The sequence below is a fragment of the Eschscholzia californica genome, unplaced genomic scaffold, assembly GCF_041429995.1.
Source record: "Eschscholzia californica isolate CP2 unplaced genomic scaffold, dmEscCali1.0.p SCAF_1, whole genome shotgun sequence".
Classification (NCBI taxonomy): Eukaryota; Viridiplantae; Streptophyta; class Magnoliopsida; order Ranunculales; family Papaveraceae; genus Eschscholzia; species Eschscholzia californica.
The window spans coordinates 2,510,389-2,523,733 of NW_028238198.1; the positions used below are offsets into that span (position 1 = coordinate 2,510,389).

General features: G+C 35.7%; 1 protein-coding gene across 1 annotated transcript; it reads left to right on the forward strand.

Annotated features, from left to right (window-relative positions):
* Positions 1-532: 532 nt before the first annotated feature.
* On the forward strand, positions 533-2,188 carry LOC147563169 (uncharacterized). The gene has a single exon (XM_086664706.1). It carries the CDS (start codon positions 682-684, stop codon positions 1,957-1,959), a length of 1,278 nt encoding a protein of 425 aa, XP_086520832.1. The 5' UTR covers positions 533-681; the 3' UTR covers positions 1,960-2,188.
* Positions 2,189-13,345: the final 11,157 nt, after the last annotated feature.

A 13,345-nucleotide genomic window follows, 5' to 3' on the forward strand; every position in this document is an offset into this window, starting at 1 on the left:
CTTTCTTTCCCTGGATTTGATCAAGTACCTCTAGTTTTCATGAAATTTACAACTTGTTTTGATGATCAATACTTACTTGGTGAATTTGAAGTAAAACAGTATTGGGTTTCTCACAAAATCAACCAATTTTCTATCTTCTAACATTTCCAACTAACTTATAATTAACCTTGCACTCATCAAACCTACCACAAATCAGGAACAATAAATTCACAAACATGCAAGCTCAAACTTAAAAACTCAAACAAATCAAAGTATGCCAATAAAAAGCAACTAGGATGGGAGAATTATCACCTTTTTTACGGGGTTTATGAAACCCTAATTGGGGCAAGAGAGAAAGCGACTGTGTGAGCCAGGTCAGCTAGCTTGCTAGTGATGGTCAATATATAGGGTGGACGGTTTGGTTTAAAACTCGCGAATAATTTTGATCGATCAAAATTGGACCACTGATAAAATCCAATTGTCCTTATTATAAAGTTTGGAGGACTATATCTTAAGAATGAAAACATTCATTCTTTCCAAAACATTCATCTTTTCTACAAGCAAGTTTCCAAGATTCTAATTAATCAAACTTTCTCTCCCTCTCTCTCTCTATATAAATAGAAAAGGATCAAAACTAAAGAAGACCGACCCATCATCATCAACAACAACAATAGGGTAGATTCGAACCCATAATCAAAATCAATGGAGCAATCTCATTATTCTGATAGAAATTATACAGACGAGGAGGAGAAGGAGGAAGATCAAAATCAATGGAACAAACTCGACGATCCGATAATCGAAACAATACTAGCTCAACTTCCCACCGGAGATATTGTCTCATGTCAATCCGTCTGTAAAAGATGGGAATCAATCATCCTCCATTCTTTAAATTATTCAGACTCTGTCTTCAAAAATCACCATAGTCGTCCTATGTTATTCAATCTTGATTCTCAATCACTTTTAACCAACAATATCATTTACGATATGGAAATTTCCAAAGAAAGAAGTATATCTTTACCAGCTTATGACCCACAATCCGAAACAATTTCTGTATTTCCTGCTTCATCTGGACTTGTCTGCTACAAAATATCATCAAAAGTAGGTAATGATATTAATTCTCTTGTGGTTAAAAATCCTCTGAGCAGAACAAACTCTCGTTTATTACCCAAATTTGATACAAATAGTTCTGATAAAATTTTGGGGATTGCCATGAGAGCATCAAGAGATTCTTCTTCGTCAAGATGGGATTACAAAGTTTTCGTAGTTTACTGTAGATACTGTGAGCCTAATTACATTATGAGTGTTAAAGTTTTCTCATCATCCTCACAAGAAGAAGAAGAAGAAGAAAAAGGTAATAATAGTGGTAGTAGTAATTGGGATGAGTTTATTGTGAAAAGTGATGAAGATATAACCACTGACTATACAAAGTTTTTGTTAGAACCTGATAGGGAAGAAGTACTAGTTGGTTTGACAAGTTTAGGTGGTGAAGGTCAAATAATAGTATATTTTATTAACAAAACTAAGAAAAGTTTAATATGTTTAGATACCAAAAAACATATATCATTCGTACGTTTCTATAATTTTACAGGGGGACTTTTAGTGGCAGACTTAATAGAATGTGGTGGTAGGGCTTTTATGGTAATTCTTGATTGTGAGGATGATTTCTTTATTATAGAGATCAAAGATACGGGTGATAATAAGTATGGGTGGCGACCCAGTTGGTCGGATGTGCGTGTAGTTAGGCCATTTTTCAAATTCGATCATGAATATGATCTATTGACAAACCGGGATATCAAGTGCACTAGTTATGGAAACTTCATACATGGCTATTTAAGTAGTGCAAGAAAACATTACTTACTAGAGGTTAACATCAAGGAATTTAAGGAATTACATACCATTCCTATGAAGACTTGGGATGAGATTCATTTTAATTGTGATTTGGCTCTACCTTTTATCCCAGATTTTCTTGCCAAAGTTTAAATTTGGATTTCATCAAAGGGATGTGTAGTTTTTTCTTTTTTTTTGTTGAGAGAGGATGTTTAGTTTTTGGTAGCTGAAATTTTCAATGCCTTAGAAAATCCAGACCATTTCCTTCCGTCAAAGGAGACAATGAAGTATTTCTTGATTTTTACCTTTTATACCCAAATTGTGTAATCTTAGCAAATGATTAGATTATCAGCAATGCAAAACTCGGAATTTTTTACCTTCATCTTTGTGCCCACCAAACTTCATCAATGGGGCCTGATACAGAACGGTACAAGCTCCTGTTCCTACATTTTCTTCTCATCCAGCTAAACAATTTATGTGGGAGCTGAAATTCCATATCTGCATGGAGTAGTTTGTGAGTGCAAACCTCCATAGTAATGCACAAGAATTAATTAAGTAGAGGAACTAAAAGAGGAAAGCGAAGAACATGAACAAATTTAATAAAAAACCCAAAATCTGATTTTAGTTTTCTTTTAGCTAGAAAAAAAAACATTGTAGTTGCTCGAAACCGGTGGTCATCAGTCAGCCTTTGTGGAGAAGTTATCTAACACAATTTCACAGTTCGAGAATTGTTGTCATCACTACCCTTGTGTTATCTAACTACCTTACAAATTAAAGCATAGCATCTAAGACCTCTGAAACTATTTCAACACACAAAAAAAAAAGACCTCTGAAACTAGTATCAAACAAGCATCTTCAATGAACTTCTCCCAATTCGTTCGTTGATTCATGACACTGCAATACCAAGGACTAGAACAAGATAATGGATGTCAATTAATAAAAAAAAATGTCTCGAGAATTCACAACTATATAGCCCAACCTGCACGTAACCAGTATCTCCCCATGACGCACATATATGAGTGTCCTGTGGCATTGCACGTATGCGATTTACACATCCTTCATGTGCCACTTTCCGCATGTCCGAAAAACAATGTGTTAGAGTATACTAGTGGTGTAAACTTAGTGTGAGAAAGATAAATAACTAAGGAAGAAGAAGGTGTTACAGAGGTGTAATAATATGCTTATAAGAGTAGTCGGCCGAGGTGCCTATAGACTAAATAACGACCTAACTAACTCCTAACTAATTCTGTTAGTTAGGTTGTTACGAATAGTTTCTCTCTCTCTCTATAACTGAATGAGTGAAGAACTATATAAATTGATTAGCTTGTAATAATCAAATCAATCTAGTTTTCTAAAGAGATTAATAAAAGTTCATCTTCTCTGGTTTCTATCATGGTATAAGAGCCTTGTTTTTTTTTTCGATCTTCTTCTTCATTCGATCTTCTTCTTCATCGATTGTTCTTAGAAATCACAGAAATCTTCATCTCTTTCTTTAATAATGGCGTCACAATCATCTCAATCAGTCTCTTCTCCTAATTTTACCTCACCAAATACTTCAATCTCTAATCTAGCAAGTTTTGTCTCTGAAAAACTTGATGGATCAAATTTTCTCATCTGGAAAGATCAGTTTGAAGCTATTCTAATTAGCACTGATCTTTATGGATTTGTTGATGGTTCGATCGTGATTCCAGCAAAATCAATAGTTGAAAACAACATTGAAGTTCCAAATCCACTGTTTCTTCAATGGCGAAAAACCGATAACTTTGTCAAATCGTGCATGAAAGCCACTTTTACTCACTCGATCTCGTCTGATGTGTTAGGGCTTCAGACTTCGAGATATATTTGGAGATTTCTTGAGCAGAATTATGTTGAAGAACATGAGGCTAAGATTGCTTCTCTTCGTGAGCAAATCCAAAATATCAAGAGAGGTGATTCTCCTGCTACTGATTATCTCAGAAGGATCAAGGTACTTTCTGACTCTTTAATAGCTGTTAATGAAAGATTATCAGATAAGGAACTTAGTAGGATTGTTTTGAAAGGACTTGGTAAAGAATATAGATCTTTTGTAGTTGCTATTCATAATCGAGACACACCTATTTCATTTGGTGAATTGCGTACGAGAATTATTCATCATGAACAATGGATGAAATCACAAGTCCAAGAGGATGAAGCCACAGCTTATTTTGCCAAAAATCTTCAATCTAGAAATACAAATTCTTATCATAATCCTAATAGATCATCCTTTCCTTATCAATCACAGAGAACTCCCTACTCTAATAATCAAGTTAGATCATATAATCAATCAAATAGACCTAATCCTTCATCTTCAACTCAAAATCAAGATAATTCTGCTTCTGATTTTGATTTTAACTCTATTCCATGTGGAATATGCAAAAGATGGGGCCATCTTGCCTCTAAATGTCGTTATAGGTATGCACCTGATGATGCAGTTCGAAATCCAAATGCTAAAAATGAATATAATCCAAATACTAAAAGTGAATATAAGAAGTTCAATCAGCCAATTCGACCTCAAAAAGGGAATTTTGCTGGTATTCATCTCTTTGAGAGTTCAGATGAACTCAAAGATGATAAAGTGTTCAATTGTACTCCTACTGATGAGGAGTTATATGAATCTAATTTTGATTATGGATCAGAAGAATTTGCTTGTGAAGAAGCAAATATGGTGGTTATAATACCATCACAGGTGAGGTCTTCTAATGAAGTGAATCATACTATAACTGAGAAGGTTTGGCTAGCAGACACAGGTGCAACTTCTCACATGACAAATGATTCTTCTACAATTCTAAATGCACAAAAGTATGAAGGATCAGACTCGGTTATGGTTGGTAATGGACTCTCAATTCCAATCAATGCTACTGGTAATGCTCAACTTATAACTTCATCTCATACATTTGATCTTTTTAATGTCCTTTATGTTCCTAAACTAAAAAGGAATTTATTATCCATTTCAAAATTCACACATGATAACCAGTGCTAAAATGAAATTTACTCCATGGGGCTATCAAATTCGAGACCTTTGGTCTGATGAAGTTCTAAATGAAGGCACAATGACAAATCACCTTTATCCTATTATATTTGATATAGAAGATTCATCTACTAATCACTCTTATATGGTTTCATTAGCTGCACCATTCTCTATTTGGCACACAAGGTTGGGTCACACCTCAGACTCAGTTGTTCATTTACTTTCAAGGAACAAACTAATCCATGTTCAAGATAAACCTATTAAAACTCTTTGTCATTCCTGCTCATTAGCCAAAAGCAAGCTTCTTCCCTTTTCTCTCTCTGAAAGTTTTACTGAATCCCCTTTGTATCTTATACATTGTGACATCTGGGGTCCCTCTCCTGAGCCAAGTCTCACAGGAGATAAGTACTTCATTCTATTCCTTGATGATTATAGTAGATTTCTATGGATTTATCCTTTAAAGTACAAATCAGACAGCTTGAAGTACTTCAAATTGTTCAAGAACACTCATGAGAATCTTTTGTCTACTAGTATTAAATATTTTCAGAGTGATGGTGCTTTGGAGTTATCTAAAGGTGATTTCAAACAATATCTTGATGAGTGTGGCATATTATTTAGAAGCTCCTGCCCCTACACTCCTCAGCAAAATGGGAGAGCTGAAAGGAGAAATAGGCAAATCACTGAAATGGGAAATGCTTTGCTATTTCAATCTAATTTTCCCAAGTGCTATTGGTTTGAGGCTTTTTCAGCAGCTGTATTTACCATAAATAGGCTACCAACTAAGCTCCTTCTCAGCAAATCACCATATGAGGTAATTTTTAACAAAACTCCTGATTACACTCTTTTGAAGACTTTTGGCTGTTTATGTTACCCTCACTTAGGAGCTATTCGAAATGATAAATTGAGCCCTAAGTCCTCTAAGTGTGTCTTCATTGGGTATAGTACCTCTCATAAGGGTTATAAATGCTTGGACTTAGAATCACAGAAGATTTATATTTCTAGAAATGTGATCTTTGAGGAATTTACATTTCCCTTTGCTGAGTCAAACACCATTTCTTCTTCTGATAATACTACTCCTGTTATGATTCAATTACCTCTTAATTCTGTACCTCCTATTAGTCCTGCTGAATCTTCACAACCTGCTCTATCTCCACAACTTAGCACAACCTCAGCACCAACAGCTGCTGCACCATCTCATAGGATGACTACAAGGTTAAGAAATGGAATTTCTAAACCAAAGTTTGTTCCTGATTATGTTTCTCATCTTTCTGTGAGACATCCTATCTCTCAGACTTATCTCACACTATTACAACATCATAAGGAACCTTCTACTTACATAGAAGCTTCTCAAGACCCAAATTGGGTGAAAGCAATGGAAGAAGAATTCTCAGCTCTTAAGAAAAATGACACTTGGTCACTTGTGCCTTTCAATCCTTCAATGAATCTTCTAGGATGTAAGTGGGTATTCAAAGTTAAGTACAACTCCAATGGGTCTGTAGAGAGGTTTAAAGCTCGATTGGTTGCAAAGGGTTATCATCAGAAAGATGGGTTAGATTACTCAGAGACTTTTAGCCCAGTGGTAAAAGCAGCTACTATTAGAATAGTTCTCAACTTAGCTGTCTCAAATGGTTGGTCTATTCAACAATTAGATGTGTCTAATGCTTTTTTGCATGGGCTACTCCAAGAGAATGTTTATATGACACAACCTCGGGGGTTCATTGATGCTTCTAATCCATCCTATGTTTGTCACTTACATAAAAGTCTCTATGGGCTGAAACAAGCTCCTAGAGCCTGGTTTCAGAGATTTGGCACCTTTCTCCTATCACTTGGTTTTGTCAAGAGTGCTCATGATCATTCAATGTTTATTCAACATTCAAAAGATGATATTCTAGTGTTATTATTGTATGTGGATGACATCATCTTGACAGGCAGTAGCTCTTCCCTAATGAAATCACTAATTACTACTCTGAGCAAGGAGTTTGCCATGAAGGACTTGGGTTTCCTTCATTTTTTCCTAGGCATTGAGGTTACCAAGGATGAGTCTTGTGCACTGTTTCTCACCCAAAAGAAGTATGCTCTTGGATTATTAGAGAAAGCTGATCTTCTGGACTCAAAACCTAGCTGCACACCTGTTTCAATTATCAGACTATCTAAGAATGATGGTGAACTTATCTCTGATCCATCCTTTTATAGAAGCATCATAGGAGGTCTTCAATACTTAACCATGACAAGGCCTGATCTAGCATATGCTGTCAATTATGCAGCACAATTTATGCAATCTCCAAGATCAACTCATCTTCAATTACTTAAGAAGATTCTAAGATATGTGAAAGGGACAGTCAACTGTGGGATTACCATTACACCAGGAGATATTTCGAAATTAAGAGGCTACTCTGACTCGGATTGGGCTGGATGCCCAGACTCCAGGAGATCTACAAGTGGTGTATGTGTGGTTCTTGGAAATTCTTTGGTGAATTGGAGCTCAAAGAAGCAACCAACTGTTGCCAAGTCTTCTACTGAGGCTGAATATAAGGCCCTCTCTTCCACTGCTGCTGAATTGTTATGGGTATCTTATTTGTTAACTGAACTTCATCATCCAATTACTTCTCCTATGGTTTTATATTGTGATAATCTAGGAGCCAAGAACATTGCTGCTAATCCTATCTGTCACGCGAGGACAAAACACATAGAAGTGGATTATCACTTTGTAAGGGATCTAGTGGCTTCTGGTTTACTTCAAATTCAGCATATCCCTACTCAAGAACAACCTGCTGATTTGCTTACAAAAGGTCTGCCTAAAGATTTGTTTCTTACTCTAAGGGACAAGTTAATGGTTCTTCTCGACTCATCAACTTGAGGGGGGATGTTAGAGTATACTAGTGGTGTAAACTTAGTGTGAGAAAGATAAATAACTAAGGAAGAAGAAGGTGTTACAGAGGTGTAATAATATGCTTATAAGAGTAGTCGGCCGAGGTGCCTATAGACTAAATAACGACCTAACTAACTCCTAACTAATTCTGTTAGTTAGGTTGTTACGAATAGTTTCTCTCTCTCTCTCTATAACTGAATGAGTGAAGAACTATATAAATTGATTAGCTTGTAATAATCAAATCAATCTAGTTTTCTAAAGAGATTAATAAAAGTTCATCTTCTCTGGTTTCTATCACAATGTGACCATAAAAAAAAAAAAAATCAATGTTCTGCCAGTATGTGAACTCTAAATGTCAAATTAAAGTTAGGTAACTTTAATTGAGGTGGATCCCCTATTTAAAAAGGGATCTTGATTCATTTTCTTCCCTCTCTTTCAATCTTGATTTATTTTCTTTTCTTTCATCAATGGTTAATCCGAACTCTAATTTTAATGATAGTGTTTTAGATATGTTAAATATGACCTCTCGAGTTGATTTAGCGAATGATACGGTCGAAGAAATTTTTGATTTTTCTGAAACACCAAACTCATCCGTTATTGTTGAGCGTTATACTCCATTGGATGATGTTGTGCTCGTTAGTGGTTACTTACACATCGCAATCGATTCGATTATTGGAAATGATAAAAAAAAAGAGGTACTTTTTGGAACAAAACTGCCCTACACTTCAACGAAAGTACAAAGCAAAATCGTGCTTCGAAGGGTCGTAAATGTCCTTAGAGCGAGATTAACAAGCAATGCTCAAAATTTTGTGGTTATTTATTGGTCGTTACAAAGAAACCCCCAAAACAAAGAAAACGACGATTATTGGATAATTATTCTTAATATTTTACTTTTTAGACTGGTGTCTTTATTTTTTTACTTTTGAAATGCATTATGGACTTTTAATAGTTTATTTTGCAGTTGAAGTTTGCACATAAATTGTTTAAGTAAAACAATGGCGACAAAATTTTCAAGTTCGATCATTGTTATAAAATTTTGAAATACCACAAATGGTCATCAACCTTATCCAACTATTCATCAAACAAAAAAAAAATTCTTTCGACCCGGACGAAGGATCACAAACTACAAGTAACCGACAAAAACACTTGTAAAAAAAGCAAGCAAAAAAATAAAAATAAAGTCAAAAGAAGAAAGGTCCTGCACCCTTTATGACATCTGAGTTTTGGGATGAGAATAAGAATAGAGGTTGACTTATTCAAGATTCCACATTGTTGCATAGCAAAACTCTAATCAGCGAATGCAAATAGGGATAGATTCAATGAATAAATAAACTTCAAACACGACTCCCTTACAACTTGTTATTTATGAGAAAGTGGTACAAGAACTTTTAAATGGGTGTTCGACAATTAATATTTTTTTTTTGAATTGTTCGACGTGTGCACTACAAAACAGACGGCCTTTAGTTACGGACAGAAGTCGTGGCTGTTACCTGATATTCCATAGCAAAAGATCTCTTGCTACGCCATTTTTCTCGTAGCTAAAATTGCCGTCACAAAAGGTTTTAGCTACGAACTGTTTGCTACGACTTAATTCGTACTACTAATTTAAACCTTTTGCTATGGATTTCGATGTAACTAAATTTTCAAAAATATTTGACCGTTAACTATCTATTTGTTATGGAATTTGTCGTAGCAAAAAGTCATGTATTTCAAAGAAGATTTACTGTTGAATGCCCATCAGTGTCCATCAACTACGGAAGCACCCGTAGCAAAAAAAGTGAAATCATTTTTTGATAAAGAAGACGAAGCCATGAGAAAGAAAAGTATGAAAAAGAAGATGCAACCATTTTTTGTAGTTGTTTAGTTAACAGGGAGAAAAAGATCGTTAGAAAGAAAACAAATATACGAGAAATAAGATGAAACTATTTTGTCGTTGTTTAATTTAGAGGGGTAAAATAGTTGGGATTTGATGAAGAAGATAAGAAAGGTAGTGTGGTTTTATTTGGATGGACGAAAAAGTTTGCATGATAATTGGAGAGGTGTCCGTGGGAATTGGGATGGTTAACCCAATAATCTGCGAAACAAAACGAACGATCATGATTTGTCATGGTGTTTGTCCCGTCAACACTCACTCGTTCCATTTTGTAATTCGATTTATAATTCTTTACGAGAAAAGAGAGCACATTCAAAGAAAATATAGCTCTGATTAGAAAAGAGAACATCACATCTAAGTAACTAACTCACCTTAAGTTGTTGGTTTGCTCTAATTAATGGGGGCTTTGGTATCATATGATGTTAAGTATGTGGTCATCCAACTCAAAACGAATTGACAATGAATGGAGAGGACGTAGACATTATATTATTGGTTGTGAGACACATTCTCCCATATTGGACTATTCTCAAATGGTGAAAGTAAATGAGAAAAAAAAAAGAGATCAACCAAAAAAGAAAAGAATCACCAATCAATGTGTAGAACCTTGCCTCATTCCGGAGCAGTTGAGTATTACATAGAAATTGGACTGAAAAATTCGTCCAAATAGCCATGTATGTTAAAAAAATCTCCTCATTGATGGGCTGTAATTTTTAAGAATAATTTGATTTGTAACTGTTAGTATATTGAAAGGAGAGATGCTAGCGTGACTTGGAGAATGACTCAGAGGGTGACATAATGACATGGAATTCACTAAAAGTCAAAGTTTGGTTACAATGGGGACCGTTTTTGTTTCCAAATGAGGAAACATGTCACCCTCTAAGTACCAATTTCTAAGTCACTTTATCATTAATTCCCTTTTGAAAGAGGAAAAATGAAATTTATTTCTAGCAATCTGAAAGAAGGAATATAATTTGTTTTGGTGGTTGGTTAGCTCGATTAGTAAAATTACAATAGTTGAAGCATAATTGAATTTGTATCTAAAAAGGATTTGGTGGTTGGTGCGCCCGATTATGAACGGGTCCGGGTCGTGATGTACTGCTTGCGTGTACTTAAGAGGCCATGGCCGGCGGTTTTCGAGCCGCCTTGTTCCATTGCGAAACACTATTTCTAAGTCTCAATTTTAACCAATTACTTTATGTATACAGAGAGGAAGAAGATGAGCAAAAAACCATTAGATTTCCATGTATGTTAAATTAGTAAAAGATTATAAGTTAGAAATTTGCAAATTTATGATAAAATGATGGTTGTATTGGTTGGATGGTGATTGTAGCTTGCCCAGGACCATGCGTAAAAAGGTGTGAAGCTCATTCAAGGCCGAACAGGTGCTGAGGTGCAAGAGAGAATGTGAGACGTGTTGTCGACGATGTAGATGTGTTCCACTAGGCACTGCTGGTAACTACGAGAAATGCGGCAAGTGTTACACCGAAATGATATTTAGGGGGCACTTGGATCTATTACCATGGGTGGGCGTACTGAGTGTAGCAGGAGCCACACACTTCCTTAGTAGCAGCAGTACCTGGTGGAACACATTTGCACCTAGCACAAAACCTACTACATGCTCTTCTGCACAGGTTTGGAGGTCTACATAGATAGATGCTTGTATTGGTTTGAAGGTGATGTCTGCTACTGAGTTGAGATCGGAAGTCTAGTGGATTTTGGCTGAGGACAAGGTCGGGTTGATTAGAAGACGTGTAAAGTGATAATTTTACTGAGTTATGTTTCTCTGCGTGTGGGAGTGCGCTTGATATGGTGGTCATGTTATACATTCTATAAGTAGTGTTCATGAGACAAGTTAGCAATTCAAAAATCTTCTCATGAACACACAAGAATCTAGGGACTCATGTTTGTCACAAAATCAATATGGAAATATGAACATTAGGTAATTATTAACATGAAATAATTACATACCTTTCTCCATTGTAGAGATTAGAAACAACTTCTTAATAGAACCAATATAAGCTCCTTATAACCAATATAAGCTCTTTACTTCAATAAGTTTTAACTCCTTAAATCTCTACTTACTAGAAGATGAACTTGTATACTCTTTTCTCTTCTATTCTTCAAGCACTAGTGATGGAGAGACTAGCTTGAATTATTGAGCAAGAGCATAGCTTTCCATCTCATTCTCCATCTCTATTTATACAATTCTCTAATCCATCATAGAGTTTGTACAAGACATGGGTGTCATGTGTCCCCTTATGTGTCAAGCAACAAGTCTATTAGGTGTCATTAGGTGTCATGATACAAGACAAGTGTCTCTTATGTGTCAAGCCACAAGACCATTAGGTGTCAAGACACAAGACAAGTGTCCCTTATGTGTCAAACAACTAGACCATTAAGTGTCAAGACACAAGACAAGACAACATACCTCATTAGTCTATACACTTCATGCTTATAGATGGGCCTTGTTGTCAACACATAGTTAGTGTCCATAGATTCAATACATGAATGAGTTTTATGAGCCCAACAAACCTTTAGCCCAATAAGTTTATACATGGTCTTATTGTATGGGACATACTAATGGGTCTTGTTCATGAAAATTGGCGAATGGGCCTTGCATGAACATAGCCCATGTTTACATTCTCCCACTTGGACCATACAATTGAAAACAAAATTTTAGGTTTTCAAAGATCATTTAAACCTTTTAGTAAATGTATTGGTTAAGGCTTAGGCTCAAAAACATATATGCGCGCATTTTTAAAAAATAACTCCATTCATATCTAGTGAACACAATCTCATTAACAGGTAGGCTACTAGTGCGAGTCATAGCGGTTATATATCTTAAAGCGACATATTTCCTTCCATGTACTACGACATTAGCAACTTCCTAACATTACCATTCATTGGAGATTAGATACAAAACCAAGTACATAAGTGGTTTTGTTTCAATTCAGCTATGTCTGATTAAGACTATTCCTGTCTAATCAAGACTATTCTTGTCACTTTCACTCATTTCGAATATGCACATATGAGTAAACAAGAATTTGGAAACATAACATTCATGAGATCTCAATTAGTATTTGTAGAAACTTACATACATATCAATCCACTACTATACAAGGATTACTAAGACCCATCGTTGCAACATGTTCCTTAAAGGTCTTAGATACCAAACCCTTAGTTAGTGGATCAGCTACCATACACATGGTACTAATATGTTCTACAATTACTGTATGTTTCCGAACCTCCTCTTTTACAATAAGATATTTGAGCTCAAGGTGTTTGCTTCCTCGTGAGTTCGAATACTTATCATTTTTAGAGAAGTATACTGCGGCAGTATTATCACAATAAATTCTCAGCGGCTTGGCAATAGAGTCGACAAGTCCAAGTCCTGAGATAAAATTCCGCAGCCATAAAGCATGAATTGTGGCTTCATAACATGCCACAAACTCAGCCTCCATTGTGCAAGATGCATAAATACTTTGCTTAATGCTTCTCCATGATATCGTTCCTCCAGCTAATAGGAACACATATCCAGAAGTGGATTTTCTACTATCAGTACATCCAGCAAAGTCGGAGTCTGAGTAACCTATTACTTCCAGATTATCTTTTCTTCTGAAAGTAAGCTTATAGTCTTTCGTTCCTTGTAAGTACCGCATCACCTTCTTTGCTGCTTTCCAGTGAGTCATCCCTGGGTTACTTTGGTAACGACCAAGCATTCCTACTGCGAAGCTAATGTCTGGACGGGTACAAACTTGCGCATACATAAGACTTCCTACTGCAGAAGCATAAGGAATACTTTCCATTCCTT